Source organism: Plectrocnemia conspersa, unplaced genomic scaffold (assembly GCF_051122295.1).
Source record: "Plectrocnemia conspersa isolate PC_06_02 unplaced genomic scaffold, ASM5112229v1 ptg000011l, whole genome shotgun sequence".
Lineage (NCBI taxonomy): Eukaryota > Metazoa > Arthropoda > Insecta > Trichoptera > Polycentropodidae > Plectrocnemia > Plectrocnemia conspersa.
In genome coordinates this window covers 21696917-21720562 of record NW_028277175.1, presented here as the reverse complement: position 1 = coordinate 21720562, position 23646 = coordinate 21696917, and the positions used below count along the sequence as shown (strand labels likewise).

The window sequence follows — 23646 nt, the reverse complement described above, 5'->3', positions numbered from 1 at the left end:
GGCTTTGAACATATTTCCGTTTCGAGTTAACATAATTGTTATTAAGATAACAATCTTTGATCTTTAACTAACTTTTAAGAGCGTATAATGATATTCTTGCCTCATAAATTGTCGTCATAAAAATTTAGTTTTCGCAAATATAAGTTAGTTAGAATAAAATATTCATATATATATATATATTTGAACATAATACTTTGACGCTAATACAGCTCCCAAGATAAAACTTAATGCAGCATTCAATCTCCCAAAAAAACATTAAAGCCACATAACATCTTAGCAACACATCTTCACGTCTGAAATAACCGATTTGTTATACACTGAAAACAACATTGTAGGAAACTAACGATAGCATGAAAAGGATCTCAAACGAGAATTCTGAGCTGATGAATGTAAGCGAAGAGTTGCACACAAGCCAGGGGTGCTAACAAAAAAAATAAAATAAATTTAAGTAAAGAAGATAAAAATATGCTGATTATTTTTATTTACATATCTATGTATAGCTTAATGTTAATTCTGTCTTTCGTATAGATAATGGTACGACTGATTTTATATTAATGATAATGTACTTTATTTTTATAGAAAAGTAATGAATGATGTTATGCTAGTATTGAAACTATTAAGAAAAAACTAATCCTGCAGAAATCTAGAGAATAAAACATATATAAGTTTAATTGTTATAATTGATCAAAATCGAAAATAATACTACTTTTTGATCTCACTTAAAATAAAGTGGAAGGTTATGTATTTTTTTAAATAGCTAAAGACGCTATAAATAATCCTGATTTTTTAACAAAATGTTATGTGAACTAAACATACAACTAAAATCGTCTTATTATATTAATATTAAATGTAAATAGTAATAAATTAATAAATACATTTTAATTAGTAACATATGCTTCGTTTAATTGTACCTATGGAACCTCAGTTAAATGTTGAAGATCGAGTTATTATTTAAAGATAATAATAATGGTTTAATTCGATCGAAACTAATTATTTTTATGGAAAATATCAACAAAGATTTACCAATTATTTTTTTAGGATCTGCCTTAAATTTATTTTTTACAACTGCAATAAGTCTTATAAAAAGCGTAAAGATTAGTCGTCTTTATGTGATTTATTTGAGGTTTCTTATGTGAGCCCATTATTCATTATTCAGCTAGAAGACTTTACCTATGAAATATTCAACAAAATGCTAAACCTATATTTATTTTGCACAAATTAAAATTAGTGGGTTAAATAAAAATTTATAATTTATACTAAAATCAATACTCAAAAATAGCAAAGCACATTTGTGGATTAATTATACTATTCTTACGCAATTTACTGTGAGAAACTATTATTATATAAATAAATAGGACTATAATAATATTTAGATCTGCGTGTTATGTAAATATTTATATATTACAAAATATCACAAAATAAATTTTCATTAAATTCATACAAATTTTGTGGGAAACTAGTATGTTTAATTACAGTTTAGTAACACACAAAAGCCAATTAGATCTTTACGATTAAACAGGAAAAAATAACAGTTTATGAGTGACGTATTCTATATTTTTACGTTATATAAATAATATCCAGAAATTTCACTCTACGTGAATAATCTATTCTAATTGTCTATATGTAAATGTTCATGAAATTTATTTTTTATATAGATGTATTGAATAATACGGGGACCCGACAAAGCCGCGCCGGACAATCCCGCGCCGACTAAGCCGCCCCGACATAGCCGCGTAAAACAATCCCGCGCAATACAACCCCGACATTGCCGCGACGATAAAGCCGCGCCGACATTGCCGCGCAAATCAAAATTATAAAATTGAATAAAATGAAAGAAAATGAATTTTTTAATTCTAATTATTTTGTTTTCTGGACAGCTCTATCACTAGTGATTCGCTTTTTGAACAGTTAGTCATAGATTGGATGATGCTGGATAGTTACAAAATATACCGAAATGAAAATAAATCAATACAATAGCATTAAAAAAAGGTTAGGTTGTTTGGTTCTACAATGAAAGTCGGCGCGAGCGGTAGCGAGACGCCTTCCTTTTTCTATACATATTTGTAATTATTAATAAGTAAAAACCGTGTTATAAAATTAATTTTGTTTTGACTTTGCGCGGTTATGTCGGTGCCGAATAATACATATGAATATAATCTATTTATAAATATATATTCTTCAATTTTCAAAGTATATCAATTGTAATGATTTAACCTTGCTTTAGTTTATTTAGGTATTAGATTTGCTCGTCTTAAGTTATCTGTTGATTACATAACACATAATAATGTATAATTAATTGTATATATGTCACTAATTTCCAGACTCTGTTGCTTATTAATTCGTTTAAACGCGACTCAGACCATAAAAAAGATCATCCCTTAGAAATTAAAGAAGGGTACTTTTACATCATGACGGTGCTCATCCTCATGTATCCAAGAAGACGATAGAAAAAATCAATGGATTTTCTTAGGAACTTGTTTCTCACATACCATATTCTTCAGACATACCTGCAACAGTTTTTAGGTAGAAAAATATTTTTCTCAAAAATGTATATAAAAAATTATCTTCGAAAAAATACATTATTTTTGAATCACAAAAAAAAAATTGATCAACATGTAGAAAAAGATGGAGAATATATAATTTCGTAAAAATATTACATGTTTTAATTTTTAGCTCATTTTACCCGTACCTTAAAAATCGCAATGGGACCATCTGATATTATGACCTTTACGCAAGAGACTATTATCTTAAGAAGAGTTACAGACAATAACATATTCTGTTTCCACCCCAAAGTACCAACTTGGTGGAATGTTTCAAAATATTTTTCATTACTGTGGTGTGATTGCAAGAATAGATTAAAAAATAATCTATATTGAAACTATATCGACTTTCCATGCTACCACGAGCAAATTCAAGTATTATCTTTGTATGAACAAAGATTAGAAGTTAATTTGTCATGCAGCTGCCTGTCTGATTCAAAATCAAAATGTTGTAAAGATTATAAGTAGCCCTGAGAGAAGGCGAGACACGTGGGCATGCAACAGCAGCAGCAGCGGTGGGGCTATTATGTTTGGGGGCGACGGGGGGCGCAGACGGCGATCCTGGCTGGCAGCCGCCCAACTGGCTATAATTGGCGATCGGCGCTCTCCGTGGCGCTTATTTATAGTCCGGCCACTGGCCTTACCGCACTTGACCTAGTGCATCTGCCGGGACGTTAACGACCAATAGGCCCGTCGTCATCTCTTCCGGCATCCCCATATCCCACCGTACCATACGTCGTCATCGCACTATTCTACGACGTCTTTCGACACGTTTCTTCCGAGACAGTAAAAGTAGCTTTGGAACAATGGATTAATCAAGTCTAGACTGTCCTTAACACATATTTGAATTCAACTCTTTAGACAGATCATACATATGTACCATCTTACGTGAATTGTACCAGCTTCTCATAGCTATCGCCGAAAACATCATTAGATGATGGAAATCACAGAGCATCTATACATTTTTGATACCACCTTCAAAATTTTCCTAAACGTAACCTTCTATGAAGCCTCTCTACTCAAATGAAGCTAATCACGTCACTCATTCGCCATCGACATACGCATTGCTAGTTAAAACAAGACAAATATCAGCGAACCAGAATTTAATCTTATGGTACTTCCAAGTATGATGGCTCACATACTAATGGCAATCAATCAAATAACTTACATAATATAAAATTTAATAAACTAATTCTAGGAAAATGCTTATCTCACATTATTAATATTGTATTATCACATATTTTCTACTCAGATTTATTTGCTTGTCAACGGATCGTATGTGACTTACTATATAATAAGAAATAGGTCACAACGTGGTGGTTTTCCATTTGCTTTTTATGCGTGTAAGAATATGGATATTGAATTTTTTGCAGATTTTTTGAGTACATGTCTCATCGAAACATGAGATTATTTATCCATATTTTTTAAAAAATAAGATGCATGTTAATAATATACTGTGGATTTAATAATTGCTTTTCCAAAGAATTTTCATTTACATATCGTAATTTAAATATTTATCTCAGTACCTGTAACGAATTGCAACAAAAAAGTCAATAAAATCAATATGATTCATGCAATGAATTGCGTCACATTTATTTTACTTAATTGAAAAGACAATATACAAAGAAGAAGCTAACAGTTATAACCGCTTAATCTTCATAAACGAGTATACTTGCTAAAATATATAATATTATCCAATTTCCTCATGGACGAGTTAACTCGCATGTTTTAGTATTAATTTTAATTTACGATATGCATGAAACTCCCTATGACCAAGTATACTAGCTAACTGAAAATTAAAAATTACGATATACTAAGTCATATCCCAGCGTTTTTTTTTATAATATTGAGTTTCTACCTAATTCAATGGATCAGTTTATACGAATACGTTTGAGATATGGTGTTCAGACGTTACTTTGAACTGATTCTTAAAAAAAACATGTTTTTTTTTCGGATTTATGTTCGTTCTAAATTTATTTTACCCACACATTGCATTTTTTTTTATTTGATATGTTTGTGTTGTATTTTGTATATTTTTTTCAACACAAATTAGGTTGTTACCTTTATATGCTAGAGTAGGAATTTAAATTCACTAAACATTGAAATGATCCTGAGAGACACATTTATAAGCAATAATCCTTTAATCAAAGATTCAGCAATTTAAAAATAGGTTTTAATAAACTTTTTCTTTATAAAGAGAAGTCATAAACAGTTAACGAAAATCTATTTTTATAAACTAAGGTACTAAATATAAAAAAATTAAGATTTATTTTTTTCCCAGAATCTCATAGTTTCTTCGATTAAAGCGACTTGTTATAGTTATGACAATAAATTTGTCAGAATGTCACAATATCAAGAGCAGAACATCCAAAACACTAATATGAGCTAGCAGACTAAAAACTTTTGTTACGAAGTATAAGGGATAAAGCTACACAGGCGATGCCAAGTACAAATATAATAAAATAAAATTTTTTGCTCCATAGGCAAATCGATTAAATTTTACTGTATTAATAAATAAGTTGTCTGTAAACATTTTTTTATAGCACCACATTATTACCGCAAGCCGCAAAATTTTAATATTAAGAAACGTAACACAAAAATGATTGATATCAAAACATGAATAATGCCTCTACAGTTATCTCGATTAAACGTTTTTTGTGTTCCACTTTCATTAATAATATTTTTTATACAACAATAATATCAATATTACAGCATAGTAAGATCTTATAGATAATTAAAATTATCATAGATCGTAAATTGTAGATATTTTTATATGAGTAAAATAGGTGGCGAAACTTATTATTGCATTTAAAAATACAATAAGTTATTGATTTGCTACAGAAGGTAAAATCATGATTTTTAAAGACGTTTACTTGTGAGCATTGAGCAAACTTTTCCTTATCACTTAAATAACATTGAATGATATAAGTATTATTTTAATTAAACTCTATGTAATTTTCATATATTAATAAATATATATAATATAATGAAAAATTTCAGTAGAATGTCCATTATTTTCAAGAATGCTGTTATGTACATATATTCCTAAATACGTTTATAAGTAATTATATCATAAAGGATGATAAACCGTGTATAGAAAACTTGAGACCCGTAACTGTAAGCGCTATTAGACCATCAACGCGGGTATCGCCCGCGTCTTTCCATGGTCACTGCAATGTAGACACCATTAGACAATCAATTAAAGAGAAATTATCATCGAAACCTATACAAAAAAGTGTCGCTAAAAAGTTGCATTGCAAAAACATTTAAAAATCGATCATCGATTCTCATGATTGGTAAAATAATGAAATGTTTACTAAGATCAGGAATAGAAAAATATGCTATGGAAAGTATTATAAATTAATATTATACAAAACGCTAGCGCGTCTGATGGATGATTTTCGGACCTTAACATCAAACCGTCTAATTGTTTTCGCCATAATTCAGAAATGATCGATATTCTAAGCACATTTTATGGTAAAATCAGAACTAAAGATTTGATCTCAGAAACGAGTTAAGTGGCGCACGTTTATAAGTATCGTAAGAGGCATATATGAGCATGTAGTTTACAATAAAAAGATGCTTTCACTTAAAAGTGAATCAATTGTTAAAAATATGTTCTTGCATGTTTAATGAAATTAGTTAATAATAAGTAAATGGGATACTATAGGTTTAGGCTAATATTTTTTATTACAGAGTTTTTCAATATTTATTCTTAAGTGTTGTTAAACTAAATATACATCTATTAGAAAGTGCATAAGTGTCGCTAAAATTAGTATGACTAATTTAAATATTATTCTACAATACATAATATGTTTGTTCGAGAATAATAGTTTTTCATAATTTTCTAGTCACTTTCGCTTCAAATGGACCACAAAATAGTGTCCGCATCAATAGAAATATCGAGTTTCCTAAAAAGCGCCGCTCTACTTTATACCCGTTATATTTACATGTTTTTAGTCCAAATTTTAAAATTAAGTTCAAAAATACGTTCTGCTCTTATTTTTTAGTCCAGCACCGGTTTTTGCACAAGCACGTCCGTTGTGATCGTTGGCACGGCTTCCTGGAGAGGCAATTTTTCGCGTTTCCTCATTGCGCGACCTCATTTTTTAATCAATTTGACCGCAGCGAAAAATTAAACATATCGGTCCCTCAAAAGCATCTTCAAATATCCATTATGGATTGAGTACTGAATAAAATACTGCGTTTTGTACGCTATTATTTTTTCTGTTGATACTGAACCACCTCTTATAGGTCTACCAACTGATCTGCGACCATTTGTTTTGAGTTATTGCTCAAAAATATATCGTTTTCCGTCATCACTCCAGATCATAAATCTTGCTCAAACAATAAATAAATCCTGAATGAAAAAATAGTCAACGACAATGATCTTAACACGTAATATGTCCGGCGTAAAGCCAAAATATAACTGAATTATATGTACAATATATACAGCCGGGTCGAAAATACGTGCACGGCCAAGGTCATTTACGATAAACAAATATTTTCACAATTCGCAAGCGAATAATGGCCCACCTCCTTGTACGGTAGCGGGCGATTTAAAATAATCGAAAAAGTCATTTCAATCAAAAAGTTTAATAAATAATACTATCACGAGCATAAATTGATCAATGTTTTTTTTAAATACATAAATTTATTCAAAACCCTAAATACTTATTGTTGTATTTTATAAAACTGGACTGTGAGCTTTCATATATATAAAAATAAATTAAAAATCATTTTTACCCACAATTTTTCATTAAAATATTGTACATCTATTAATACGTAAATGACACAATTGAAACATAAATGGCAATAAAAAAATTTGTTTAAAAATGTCTTTTAGCAAAAGTGTGTGTAGTTATTACAATTTTTAATAAATTCTTGTGGTTTTAACCACCTTCATAATTTGCTATAATTTAGAACTAATTTTAATGACACAACAATAATAAAGAGATCTTATGATCAAACAATAACGTTAACCCTTTAAGCGGCATCGCCGTACATGTACGGCGATCGATTTTTCACTCTTTTGAAGTACCCCAAATAGTTATATATTTACATATATAACTGAAGAAACAATAAATAAAAAATATTATATTTATATAATATTTTTCAAATTTATAATCAATGAAAATGATTTTAATAAAAAAAAATACTAATAAATTCGAAAGTACGAAATAAATAACATAGCAACTAATAATTTATTAAAATTTTATAAAAATATTGAGAGCCTCTGAACCGAATAATATATTAAAAATATATAAAATAAATTACCGAACTTTTATAGTAGAAATATTTAAAAATAAATTAATAAACCATGATAGTACTAAAAACTAGTAAAATAAATCAAAGCAATAGAACATTTCTTATACTTTTTTATAAATGCAATATAAAACAATAATAAATAAATAATTATGGATTAATAAAGAGAAATATTTTACGAACCACCTAATAGCACATAAATACTCTTTACATTCTACCCAGCGCATAAGACAATTGTCCTTTAACCCTTGGTAAACGATCGCCAGAGTGAGCATCTGGACCGTTTCTATTTTGAAACGTAAACACATCTCGTGGTTGTGTCCAAGAAGCGACGCAATTGACCCGCAAACGTCCTTATCTATGATTCACCTGAGCTGTCTCGAACCAGCATTATAAAAAAAGTGACACATGGTCACAAAGCATACTAGAAGAGACGGCAGAGAGCTACAGACACATCACGACAGATCCCAGCGGCTCCACGAAATCACAGCTGACAATAATTCAACTCGACACTCCAGTGAAGACTCCTGGATCTGCCATTTCTACTTCATCCATTTTAAGTAATTTAGTTATGTTTTTAAAATGAACTGTTACTAGCTTTTTCGGCGTCTATTTGTCTGCAAACTCACACCCTATCGGCCTTAAAACCCAAAAATAAGTTATTTAGGATTATATGTAACGATTAAAAGATCTAGAAAAGTATATGTATCTATCAAACATTTACTGAAGTATATTATCTATGTCGATCTAATGCACCTGAACTATTAGTGTTATTAGAAAAAAACGTTATAAATTAGATCCAAACTAAACCATGTACTGCAAAAATTTAATCCTTAAATTCGATAACTTATTACTTAATCCAATAAAAGAAACAGTGCCGGGCGCCAGTTCGGATAATTTATCAATTTTAATTAAAATTTATGTCATCTTATTAAATATGATTTATGAAAAATTTATATTTTTTACGATTCTGACATACCGGACGCGAAATCATAAACATAACATTTTCTCAAATGACATATATATTTTTTTTAATTCAACCTTGAGTAGACCTTTCGCTGCGATTTTGCCCATGTAGTTCAGATAAAATAAATACCGTGTTATTTTTTATTTTATTTTTTAATATCTTAATTCCTTTAAATATAGTGAGTTTATATTAGCTGGCTAAGATCCAGATAGTTTATTGACGTTTGAAAATCATGGAAAAGTGTATAAGAACCATTGCTAGAAAAAATGGTACATTGAACTTATTTTATTTAATCGCAGTAAATTCGTAAGAATCCGAGTTGAAAATTAGTTTGATTGTTGAAAAAAAAATATATAATTATTTACACATTATTAAAACCAACAAATGGGCACTAACAATGTTGAGCGAAATTTATTACGATCGTTTCGCTGCACGAAAATATGCTAAGTTGCCAATGAATTATGTCTGAGATTAAAACTATTTTGTTTTTAAAAAAGTGAGTATAATATTTAAACACGTGTTGGTAGCGTTAAAGGATTATCTATTAATATTCAGATTATTTTATAGTTTTGCTTTATGTACTGAATTCATATTAATCAATAATTATGAACTTATTACACTAACAATGATATATTACCATTAGGTATTACAGTTTAATTAATGAGTATTTAATTAGTGCAGTAGTCACGATTCATAAAATATTAATGAGCTGAGACGAGAGGAAAAACATGTCATATTGATTTATACTTTTGGGTTTATACTTTACGTTTATGGATTATGTACATTTATAATATATTATAACCAAAATAATTTCAGTGAAAATATATTTGCTATAACTAAATAATTGCATATAACAATAATCAATAATGTAAAATGTTTTAGTATGTATCATATTAATATGTTTTATTTCTATTGCTACTTTAAATATTTTTTATGAACTAATTATTGTAACCAATATGTTTTTCGCTGTTTTCCTAAATACAAAAATAAAATAAATGCTTAAAATATTAAGAGCCTGCATTATTTGTTCAGTAATAATAATGTATTATTATTAAGTCTTAAATATGTTAGATTTAAAAACCATAATAATCAAGATCTCTATTTAAACTATTTTATTCTTTAGTACAATAAAATAATAAGGTCAAAAGTAAGCTATGTTTATTTTTCTAAAAAAGTACAGATCCTTAAATTATATATAAACTATATTTATATACATATGTTGATTGCTTAACTAACAATAAGAATTTTAAAGTATATAAAAAATGTGAATTATTTTTAATATTAAAAACTGCTTCATATAAATGCCTTTTTTTTCTAATTACTAAATAACAAGAAGTTACCATAAATTACCATTTTAAATATCATATAGTATTATTAAATCATCGACATTGGTTTATTTAAATAATACTAGTCTTCAATTTTTAGAAAAATGAGGTGAAATGACTAAATAAAGATACGTTGTTTATGTATTAAGAGTCACTACGTAAATTTTAATTTTGATGATTTTTAAGTAAGATCATTTAGAGCTATAAATAATAAATAAACTTTGGGGACTATGTACATCGAACGAGTCAGACTTCAAAAGGATTAGAAAATCAGTCTTTTTTTAATTTTTGAACTACTTGCTGATTATATAATTTGGGTTGCCATAAAAAATATTATAAAATAACATTTATTAACAAATTTCGTTAAAATACTAGCAGTATATAATACATACGCTGACAAAGCTTCAAGAGTAATGCACAAAAGCATATCCCTAATTTTTTTCATATTTTTAGAAATCAAAAACATAAAATCAAGGCTTATATTCTGCAAATCATTTGTTAAATCGTAGAAACACAATTCGAGTGCCTTACAAATGATATAGCATATTATTTGTAATGCGATCAGATATTAGTGAATCCCTTATTTTCCAAGGAGTATTTAAATAATATTGCAATTTTTATGGAAAAATTGTGGTATTATTGAAAAAAAAATACTTGTAGCGACCATAAAGCACGCTTTGGCCATGATAAAACTATGGTGCAAAAACGCGTTAAAAGCGCGATAAACAAAATGACATTAGTCGATAAGTGCATTTCGTACATAGACTCGATAGATTAACTGAAAGCATACCTACAGTCACAAATTCCGTTGTATTTCATTAACAAGCGCAACAATTGGAAATAATGGAAAAGTGCTGGGTTGCCAAATTTCCACCTGTTTAAACTCTGATAGTTGAGCCAATATTATTATAAGATAAACGATAGTAATTAACCAATCAAATTACACCCCTAAATCTCTAAAAAGAGTGGGTAAGAAAACATCTTGTAGTTAGACCAATCATTTCTAAGCACATATAATTCTATTCGGATTTTTTTTCGTCAGCATTTATATACATAGGAGACTCCATTTGAACTCAGACTAAGTGGAGCTACGCCGACCATCAAGCGAAACTGAGAAGATCGAGAAAACAGCCGCTTCTCTCTTCACGTCAACCTTGTTCTAGCTTTCAACTCGATATTTAAAGATCACTGGATTACGAAACACACACAAGGCTACGAGTGCCTGAAATACTAATAATTTATAACTAAATAACTCAAACTTTACCTAATTAAAAATTAACACGCTCAAAAGAATTTTTCAAAAAATCCCTATATCAAAAATCATTAGAATGCCGATTAGTTAAAAGCACAGTTCTCACAATTGAATAAAAATTTAAATACCATAACCAGCTCCATAGAAGAATGGTTTAAATTCTGGCAAAAATCTAATATACATCGTAGTGTTTTTTTAATTTTTTATCGTGTCTGGGAAATCAGAATTAGTGTTTATTATATAATTATATTTTCGATCAGACATTACACATTAGGGTTTCCTAGATTTTCTTAATCTTACTGATGAATATCGTGATTATTTATTATAGGGTATTATTTTTTTAAATAATGAGCTATTTCATCTCATAGAGAAAAATAATATTTGATTTAAGAAATCGCTGCGCAACCTAAATTGGTGCTAAAGTTAGTGCTTAAAGAATATTTATAATAATGCTGACTTAGTATATTATGGTATTTTCTTTAATTCTTTAGTAGTCTTAAAGAAAATTGAATACTTATTTGTATATAAAAAATATTGTAAATTTTGCCGATTACAAAGATGTGTGCATTTTTTTCTTAAAAAAATGTAAAACAGATTTTTAATTGTAAAATGCCAGTTGTATAATATACATGTGTATAATATACCTCGTGATTTCTTAAATAAAATAGTACAAATTAAAAAGCTGTGCAGTTACATTAATGTATGACTAAAAAATTCAAGTAAACTGCAACTATTTTATTTTTAGCTATAACACAATAAAACCAAATACAATTGAAGCTAAAAATATAAACTACATATATACTACTTTGTTAAAACTTATGGTTTCAATATTAAGTGTTATATTGAATATCTCTAAATGTCGTGAAATGTGTGCTTTATTTTAGTTCAGCATGTGGATTTCAGGAGACATCTAAAAATATTTATATATAGCTCATATCATCATATAAAATTATAAAATGCATTATAATTGTTAGATCGATTGATTTTTTTAATATAAGCATATTTTTAGAACTAGCATATGTACTATTATATAAATATACACAATATAGACAATTTTAGAAAAACACTTTTCTCAAGTGTTAGCGGAAATGATACAGAAATGCCATTATTAAAAAAATTGGATTATTGATTGCTAAGTTAGTGTTATTATTCTAGGTAAATGTAAATTTATTTTTTTGATAAATTTGATGTGTTCCATACAATGGTTATTCTGAAAGCAAAATATACAAGGCTAGTAAAAATATAAGCGATTTTATTACTAGGTTGGCAAACAGCCGAAGCAACGTTGTGCAATTCATAATATCGCCAAGTAGTTTGTTTCGTCTATGTGAAAGAAAAAACTGCTACTGAAATGTATCGCCAACTTATTAATGTTTATGGTAATGATAAAGACATGGATCATAATTTAAAAATAATTCAATAAAATATCAGCTTCATATGCGTTTAACTATTGAAGAACTGTTCTTATTTAAAACTCTGCGCGCGTTGGGTGCCAATAAAAACACAAACATTGTTAATAAATTAAAAAATAAGCAAAGTCGATTCCAAAATATAATGCTTAAGCAATTTACTGGACTTTGTATCTTCATTTTCGGAATATCTCTCGTAGATAAATCACTTTTATGACAAAGTATTTTTGTTTTATATTTCATTTGAGCAACCCTGCTGTCACAATATATTGAGCACGTAAATGAATGTAATCTATCGATATAACGGTACTTAATAGATTGTACACGTCTCGTGAAAAAAAACTATCTATTAACAAACCGATAATGGTGTTTGCAATCGCACTGATAGAACGTTGCACTGTATCATCTCTTCGTGACACATTTTATGACACACATTCATGATATTCTGCCGAGTCACATTTCTCTACCACAATGTCGTCCCAATCTACCGTAAAATTCTGTACCGATATTGAACGTTGCCATTTGGCGTGCATCGCCCTGAGCGATTTTCAAACACACGGCAATTTGTCTATCGCAAAACATGCCAAGAGCCACAAAATGTTTTTTAATATATTTTATATTTAGTGACGATAATAAAGCGCTCTGTTTTTAAGAAGCATCCTATTAATTGAAATGTGAATAAAGAAGACATTGAGCGAGAAAGAGAAGCGAATAGATGACGAGACACACACGGAGGATATTTTTGTAGCTAACAAAGAGACAAGAGTAAAATGAATGTGATGTTTATTCCTCATCTAAAAATGAATCACCCCTTATTTTTTTTGCTGATAGTAAAATACGCAGTAAAAATAAATTAAACATGCATGCAAATATAATCAATAACTCCCCTCTTTTGCTATGTAACATGAATGAGCAACACAAAGGAAGTGTATTGCAGATCAATATTTGTGATTATAAATGGCAGTGAAAGCCATCGTTATGCATTCTGATAGCGAATTCCTAACGTTATATTTGTTACACAATCACATATGTATGACCATTATGTAATCATTGTTGACAGCGCTTCAATGTGAAAATGGCGATATAAAACCTGTATTGAAAATCGCTCACATAAAAACGTATACGTATCGTAAAATAAATATTAATTGTTATTAGTATTTGTGACTTGCTAAACAAGTGTATTTGACACGCCAACGCAGGTGACGATAAGAGATTTGTACGCATTAGGTAAATGTACAATAAACAAATACAAAAGAATGCTATATTATATTGACAATTCACAACAGCCGATGTAATTTAACAACCCTGAATAGGTGCTAATTATGTAATGACAGTACTAATATAAGACATTCACACAAAAATGTTTTTATAACAAAGGTTATTGATAACAACAATCTGTTTTGTAAGAGTAGGAATCTGAAGTAGGAAGTGGAAGAAGAAGAGAGCAAAATTACTAGTATATGAGCGCATACATAGCGTAAATCAGATACTAGAACATCCTAAATTGCACCAAGAAGAGGAAGCAGCCGCTTCTCACTTCAATTCAACCTTAGCCAATATATTTTAACTTGATCTTTAGAGAAGACTGGATTATATAATACGCATATTAAGTCACGAAAACATTATGATTATACAAATTGTACATGATTTTAAAATAATTCATTATTTAATAATATTTAAAATTTTAATAAATTTGCCCCCTATAAAAATTAGCTACACAAAACACTAATCAATATTGGGCATCGTGTTTCGTACATTAAAAAATATTAATATAAGATAAATGAGACATATTTTTTAATTATTAATAAATAATGCAAACATTATTTTATGTTCTCTTTGTTGATATAATTCACTAAAAATACACTATTTTTCAGTAATTAATTTAATAATGAATATAATATTTTCATGATATTAGTATTAAAAAAAAATTCTGTAATATTTATATAGAATATGAGCAACAAATATTTTTTAACTAACCTGTAGTTTAATAAGAAAATAAATTTAATTTAAAAAATAAGGCTTGTTTTATCTAATTTAACAAAAAAAATGTGTTTAAAAATATGTATATGAATATTTAAAATTAAAAATCCAATTATAAAAAACATCAAAGTTATTGCAAGTTTAATAATAATTTATTTTTAATAACTATGCTTTCTATAAAAATTAACTACACAAATCAATATCGGGCATCGTGTTTCGTACATTAAGAAATATTATATAAATAATATTAAATTAGACATAATATTTTTAAATTAATAATAAATATTGTAAGCATTATTTTATGTACTTTTCATTGATTAGATATTCACAAGTGTCTATTCATGCTTTACGAACAATAAGGTTTTATAAATTATATAAAACCTTAAACTCTTCAATAAAACAAGATTGCTAATAACTCCTATATAAAGAAACATTCCTTATACCGGATATACTTGTACATATTCTTCCATATAATACATACATTTATATGGAATTAAACAGAAGATCCATATAAGTACATCATTTACAGCGACGATTAATAATTCTTAAATAATGTATGTTATATTTTATATAATAAAGAGAGTCCCGCATTTCCGTCGTTAGGTCATTCACTTCCTGTTATCGCTATTACGTGTTCTAAAATCGATATAACACAACAAACCAAAGAAAACTGAAGCAATCATGCAGCAAAATATGATATTAAAAATATAACAGTTTATCGCTATATGTTCATAACATATAATTAAAAATATAATAAAAAAACAATGCGTTGCAATAAACATGACAGATGCGTCCTTGTTTTTCTTGTTTTTTTTTCCTTTAGCCAGAACAGAAATACTGCTTGATTAAACACACGGAAATAGTACGATTATATTATCTTAAAAGCTAATCATCAGAATAGAAGCCAAGTTTTATTTTAGAGATTTTTCAGAGCTAAAATTAATTTCAATTTCACGCCTTTCGCGTTCGACACGTAGGTGAGTTTAATACAATGAGTTGAAGCAGTAAAGTGGTTAAACATTTACGTATAATAATAGATTACGTATTTTTAATTAATAAAAAATACAGTGAAATCATAGCAGATATCTGCAAAATAGTTCATTGAATAGGTTATGGCCTATTTTACGGATTCAGTACACGTTTTTTACACAATGGATTATATGAATAGTGAGGATTGAACTCTCGTTGTAAAGTGATTACACGAGCAGAATCAATTGTTCACCCGAATCAGTCACGGTCTAATAACACCAACTAACCATGTCAGATTTGCTGGTTAAATTATCTCAGTCAGCATCTCAACTGGACCGTGGCACTGCCATAGGACAAATCAATATAAACGTTATTTATTGCTGGATGAAGTAGAGTCACGTCGAACGGTCAGATATGAAAGGAATTCATCTTTGAAGTCTATCACGTACGACGAAATTTTGTATGGTTTCAAACGATTTCACGTGAACTCGATTGTGACGGAAAAGCTGAATTTTTATTGAAAATTATAGAAAAAAGTGTTGGAAATTTGGTCAATTTATTCAACCATTATGTCGTTAAAGTTTAAATTACATTCCAGTATTGATATCGGAATGTAAAATATATTTTTTGGATGATTCAATAAAAATTCATAAATATAAATATACAGAAATGTAGAAATTAACTATCATTATTTATAAATTTTCTAGTGGCAGTTATCTGTTATACTTATGCCTCATATGATTTACTTATATGTAAAAATAAATGTATTAAGAAATAAATAATTTAATTACTAATAACTTACAAATTAACAGTTAATAAATCTTATTGGGACCAAAAAAAAACTAATAGAAGGAATATTTCTATTCATAAATATAATGTAGGAATTCCATTATAATTTATAAAAATACATACATATATGAAGCAGTTTTACTATTTATTAACTATTGTACAAAAAAAATAGTTACAATATTGGCCTTAGTTTTTATCAACAGCTTTGATGTATAAATTTAATATTTGACTCATAAAATTTATGCAATAGCAATTTTTCATATTTTTTATTACTATATAGAGTCTTTATCATTATGTAAATATAAGTACATGTAAATAGTTAATTAGTTCTATATTAAATAGTTTCAAAGACTTTTGTTACTGCCAAAAATGTTTCATATGCATTTATTGTTGCATTAATTAATTTTCAGATAATAAAGATAAAATTTATTTAGATTTGCTAAACGATCATAATATAAAATATAATATTCTCAAGCCCGACTCGATAGATTCATTCAATCTCTTAAAAACAACGATACGGCCTAGCCATCAACAAATCGTATTTTATTCTCAAATATTTTAAAACGCATATTTATATGTATTTTTTGTACAAATATAAACGAATACACAAGCATAAAACACCTTCATAATTCACTCTGTGAGCATGTAAAAGCGGCGTTGATTGAGATCAATACGCGTGCTGCTACCGAAATATTCACATGCAGGATTAGTATGTATAGTCTATTCGGTACACATGTGCCGTTTCGATACAAAGATCTATTTTAGATTATGCTACAATGTGTTAACAAAACGCGAAGCGCGAAAGGTGAGAGAAGGAAAAAACAACAATGGCGCGTCCGGTGGCAATTAGTGATATTAACGCGTGGTCCAACAGGAAACTTTTTTTTACTATACTAACAAAAAAAAGTTTAAATATTAAATAATACATTTATTTCGTATTCATAAAATTGTAAAACCAGTTTTAGAAAATTAATTTATAAATCGGTTTAATATACAACAGCTATTTTAATGGAAATATACTTGAAAGTTAAACTGAATCCAAGATTTTTTTAATTTCATCAAATATTGTATTATAATAAAATTTTAATATTTTTAATTACACTAATAATTTGTGCAACTTTCAAGTGCCACATAAAAAATAATCATTAAATGTTTTAAATCTATGCTATTGTATAATCTAGTTCAAAAAACATGATAATAAATAAATTTAAAATGTAGGAAAAGAAACGTTTTTATGGAAAATAAGCAATAAAAGGCCGGAATAGTTCGAAATGTCTTATTGTGTTTTTAAATTATTCTAGTATTTTAAAAACATATAAGCAACTTAAACTTCCATTAAAACATCATTATTTTATAGGTCACAAAATAAATTTATGATTTTCAATATTACATTAAATCACTAATAATTTTAAAGTGCCATAAATAATATATACAAAAAAATCCTTTAAAACCAACAAAAACATTACATGTAATGTTTTTGCTGATTCACTATAAATGGACAAAATTTGTCCATTATATTCTTTATTTCATAATTAGTTTTCAATAATTTTATATTAAGATGTCTATTAAAAAAATGCATAATGCAAAAATTAAAACTTGAAATATACACAACAAAAATCTAGATAATTTCTGGTTGTTTTTAAAGTTCTTTTCTTACCAAAATTTTTAATTAATCCATCATTTTTAATAACATACAAAAAGCTAAGACTTTAACAAAAAAATTATTGAACAAAAAGTATTGATTTTTATTTTGATTTTATTCTATTAAAAGATTTAACTGTAAAAGTTTTAAGTATATTTACCATTTAATTTAATAAATAAATTAATAATATTTTTAAGTAATTTTTCTGTAAATTATCAATTATACCAGTATTTAAAATTCAATTTAATTTAAATATGAAATGCCGTGCAGTGTTTTATTAGCAATTTTTCAAAGCAAAAGTATTTTAATAATTTTTTTTATAAAACATACGAAAAACTAATTGATTTTTTTGAACACCAAAGTAATTTTCATTGTTTTTAGAACTTTACGAAAATCAATAAGAGCTACTTTTAAGTGTCATAAAAAGGTTTATACATCAAGAGTCTTGAAAATTACATATTTTATTATGTAATTTAGATTAAAAGTTACTATTTACTTAACAAAGACATTTAAAGAACACAATAAAGAATCGGAATAGTTTAAAATGATTTGTGGTTTTTATGTTAATTTTCCGGCAAAAAATGTAATTAATGCAGTATTTTTATAAAAAAATGATTTCACTGTTTCCAAATTTTTTTAAATTATTCTATTAAAACTATACAAAAACGTTGATTGAACACAATTTAAAAAATCAGAATTATTCAAAATGATCGGTAATGTTATATTACCAATTTTCAAAAATTAATCTAGTGTTTTTAAAAATAGGAAAATTTAAAAATTATCAATAAGTGCTTTAAATATAAAATAATTTTAGTGGCATAAAAAGTATAATTTTTAATATTATTAAAAGTCCTCGAAAAATTAAATATGTATGTTTTCAGTATTTTAGGTATAAGTCTTACAATTTTAATATATGATAGTTACTGTAAGTTATTTTTAGTTATCAACAAAGGATTATTCATCAATGGTTTTCAAAAAATAATATATTTAAGATCAATATTTTTAAAAATATACGAAAATATTATTTTACTTGTAAAAGAAAAGTGCAAAAATTTTAATTCATTTTAAATAATAAAATACAAAATAAATTTAAATTTTAAAAATTTTTTTTGAAAATACATATTTTGAAAAAAAATAGTTTAATTACGGCTAATATACAATTAATCTATTGCAGTAAAATAGACGTCAAAATCATCAATAGGATAAGCACATAAATGTACAATTATAATCTAATCGCTTTATAAATATAGAACAATGAATTTGATAACTTTTACACATTTTACGACAGGCCATTCTTAACCATTCACAACACATTTATAACCATGTCATAATAAATCACACTTAACGCGCATTATACACAAATATTATAATAAATTTAGCACAAATTAACAAATCCAAACCGGCGTGGGACGCATCGATGTCTTACGCCCATATACTTTTGACTCATCCTAAAATATACATTTTTTCGCCTCTGGAAACGAACAAATAATGATATTTTATAACCTTCTTCGACGAGCTCCACGATCCGAAGAACTCCGTCATCTTGTCGAGCATGAATCAATCCAGACAATCACAAAATCTGAGGATAATCACCACGAACCAACACCACCACAATATTTTATTTTATTATCGAAATCACAATTTGGGCTATCATATATCACAGATTTGGTATTAGATTTTTAACGTCGTCGGGTAGTTTTGGAATCCATCCTATTTTGGAGAGGATGTCCTGTCCGTCTGTCGGTCGATAAAACACTAAGTGGGATGTAGCAGCGGGAAAGCAGCGCGCGAGTTCTCCTCCTGGATGGATACTACACGGCGGACGCGACCAGAAATATCTTGGAATATTTTATGAAAGCACCACCACTTTGTTCACGCGTCATCTGCTAAAAAACATACACACATAGACGACACGTTGATTAATGCAAACAAGGAACTCGAATCTAGAATCCGGGATCGCCGGGGGAACGGCGTCCTTGATTGGCTTGTGGAGCTTAATTGCGATTTGACGTCATCTAGTTAAGCTATTATAGATTAGCGTAATTATGTCGCTATGGGTTATTAAATTCTTAAAAATATACTATTTGGGACTACGACTAGATGCAGGTAGTTTGTCAAAAAGTAGACAAGTAGTCTTCAAATTATACGAACAGCAAAAATCACTTTGATACGCTTAAGAAGCACAGGTACTAATAATCAAAGAATATTTATTCTAATACCTAAAAGGGTCCAGATACCAGATATAATACACAAGTATATGCTCTTAAAAATACAATACTCAAAAGGGTTAATTAAGTTGTAAATAAACATATTAGTAAAGAAGACAAGATTAGTTTACATATATGGAAGTGAATTAAGAAAAAATTCTTCTAATCTACAAAAAGCTAGCAAGATAAAACATGCTTTGAAGTTGTGAATAATAGATCCATAAATATCGCTATGCAGGATCTAGCTCGATTTTATTTTGATTATTCATCACAATATTAATTTGTAAGATTAGGGAAATCTAAGAGAACATCATCTGTAATGAACGATAAGAATTAAAATTATATAATAATCATACCTCCCATAAATGGAACATTCTTCTCTCAAGTAAATTTTTGACACATACTAAAAAGAGTTAATTTAAAATTTTAGCTAAAAATAATAAAGTTTTAAGAACAAAGACATTCGCTGGCAATGTGTGAGGTACGGCAATCGTCGCTCCGATGAGAGATCTAATTTGGGTTCTCTGCTACTTCCTCTCTTTATTAATGACATACGTCGATAGTGCTCGGTGACTTTTAGCTGCGAATTTTAGAGTGCCCTAGAGAGTCGCGATCATGTCCCTTATTCTAGAACGTTACGGCTAGGACGTCAGCGCTTAAAGACGCTCCTCTTGCACGAATCCATCCAGCTTCTCAACGAGCTTTTGAAACTTAAGGATGCTTTCAGCGATAACTATGGGGAGCTGGACAAAATTATATGAAATGGTGCTAATCTATTTTAGGTGGCAAGTTTTTTTTTATAAACATACAATTGTATAATTTTTGCTTGTCTAGTGGTATCATTACGCATTAGTAAAGCTTGCTAAATAATAAAAAGAATATGTTCTACCGTATCCAGTAAATATTCTTATAAAAAAGCTGTAGTAAACGCATTTTTATGGACCTACAAACATAATAAAAAACTTTCAACAAACCAGATAATATTTTTGTTTAATAGTATGACTATAAAGTAGATTAAGCTTATGAAAAAGATAGTAAAGTAAAAATAAATCTATTTTTATAAGCTCTCCTATCAACTCAAAGGCAAAATAACGGTTGGGTTAGGCTTGCATACGCAACTAAATATTACGTGTTTTAATCGGTTCAACCGCAATATCGAACGCAGGTCGAACGTTACCCCACACAGATACGAAACCGCTGGAGTTTTATTATTAAACCGAGACTAAGCATAGATACTTCCACAACGAACGTACGCATGTATAAATAATGGAAGCTGTATCATTTCGAATCTCTAAAATACATCGCCGTAGACATGCGAGAGACGACAGGTGACATTTACAATAGATTTTCAATCTTCCTTTTGAGAACTCAAACAAAAATCAAGCCAAGCTTAATTTTCGTCAAAGTTGTAATCATACATTGCCATATCGATAGAACTTTTGGTTGGAACATCAGTAGTAAAGGAACAGATTTATTTTGAACGTTAGAGCGGATTACAAACGGCCGTTTAGACGACAATCCCGAATGCACGATTAATCCTTTCGTAAAGATTTAATTTAATCCGCAAAAAATGAATTTTAATAAAAAAAGCCCTTTTTTGTATTAAAATTTTAAAACCAATATTTGTATTGCATATCCTGAAACTAGTTTTGTAATTAGTGTTGATGATTTGCTAGCATAATATATTTATTCTCACGCCTGTAAACTTTGCTAAAAGCATTTTGCACGATTATGATTAATACAATTGTTGAATAAAGAAGTGGTTCAATTAATGAACAAACTTAACTTGTGCTTAGATTTTTTTTTAAATCTGCATGGAATATACCTATAAACATTTTGACAAATTATTGTGCAATATAAAAGTAGCCTTCTGTGTTTTTGTAATGTCTATATAAATATAAAAAAATATTTTTGATTATTTTTTTAATAATCAATCACTACATTATTTTTAACAGATTAAACCTGTTTTTATACAATATATATTAATCCAATGCCTTACAAGTTACACGCACTCATCGCCCATCAATCTTTAAACTTCGATTTCCTCCAAATTAATGACTCATAAAATACAATCCTAAATCAATCATCTAGAGACACTCCCATCCATTTAACCCATTTATTTTATTACACCTGAATTTCTCCATTTCAACATATTAATCCTAACGTATGTTTTCACATATAAAATATAGAACGTATTCTTAACAATCCCCGATCGTCTTTCGAGACCCATTATAAATAATTTTTAGTTTAGGGCCCGATTTATAGACGAGTTATAAACACGTCTCCCTAGGCTTAGCGAGAGAATTACGTCACGTTGATTTAGTATTCGGATGCGCTATATAATTGGTCGGTCTATAAACCAGCATTATCAGCTATTCCGTTTCGCAAGATCGACCAGAAAACAGGAGTAAATCTTGTGAAAAAACACGGTTCAGCGAGCCCGTAACAATTCAGCAATTGTGATAGATTGTGAAACAAAAAAGGTATTGTTTTGATACGATTAGAATATAACTAGAGCGTTTAGTTCAAGTGATTGAGTAACTACGAAGTAACGTTTTTTTTCTTTAGAATTTTGATGCTTCTAAGCTATTTTTTTTAATAATCTGTTTGGTTAACTAGTAAATGATTTAATGGTGAAATACTGAAATGATCCATGTCTGGTTTAAATACGCTTACGAAATTCTAAATGCCTGTATCTCAAAATCCGTTATTGCTGTAGCAATAATCAGCAATGTATCGTTATGTTTATTAAACACCTTGATAATATAAAATAAAATGTTAAATAAATTTAATAGGTATTGTAATATATTATCATATATAGATAGTTTCTCAGAACTGGACTTCATTCCTGATTTTATACTGAATCTCATTACTCCCTTTCGATTAATTTCCAATTTATAGCTTAAAACTTCATCGTTTATTATTTGTGGAGATGTATGAAAGTCACTGTCACATATAATTAGGAAAAATACGAAGGCATTTCCGCGTATTATCTTCCAAAAAAAGTTTAAATTTTCAGTAAAATTTTAGGGCAAAAAATATGTTCAGCGCTGAACATGGTATCTAAGAAGTTTGTGTATATCTCACTGGCTTTGGATGAAAAACTGATATTAAGAATTTCTGACTGAAGAATTTGTCGATGTTGTGAGTTTGAAAGATAAAACTACCGGAAAGAAACCGTTATAAAAATTATTAATGACCATGGACTGAAATGAATAAATCTAATTGAGATCACCACATATGGCGCAGAATATTGGAGCTGTTATGCCATAAAAAAAAACTTAAAATCTTTTCATTTGCC

At 28.3% G+C, this 23646-nt stretch overlaps 1 protein-coding gene across 12 annotated transcripts in view; it reads right to left on the bottom strand.

The window, feature by feature from the left end:
• The window catches only part of tmod (tropomodulin), a 105744-nt gene that overhangs the window by 26159 nt on the left and 55939 nt on the right, over nt 1-23646 (bottom strand). For 3 of the 12 annotated variants that reach the window (XR_015811342.1, XR_015811356.1, XM_088197312.1), the window contains exon 1: nt 19642-19909. The exons of 8 other annotated variants lie outside the window; for them this stretch is intronic. Coding sequence is in view for 1 of the 4 variants with exons in the window: in XM_088197312.1 (XP_088053438.1) it covers nt 19642-19692 (51 nt within the window). In the remaining 3 variants the exon portion in view is untranslated. Of the gene's footprint in view, nt 1-19641; nt 19952-23646 lie in introns of those variants that run through there. One more of the 12 variants, XR_015811355.1, reaches the window with a different exon arrangement.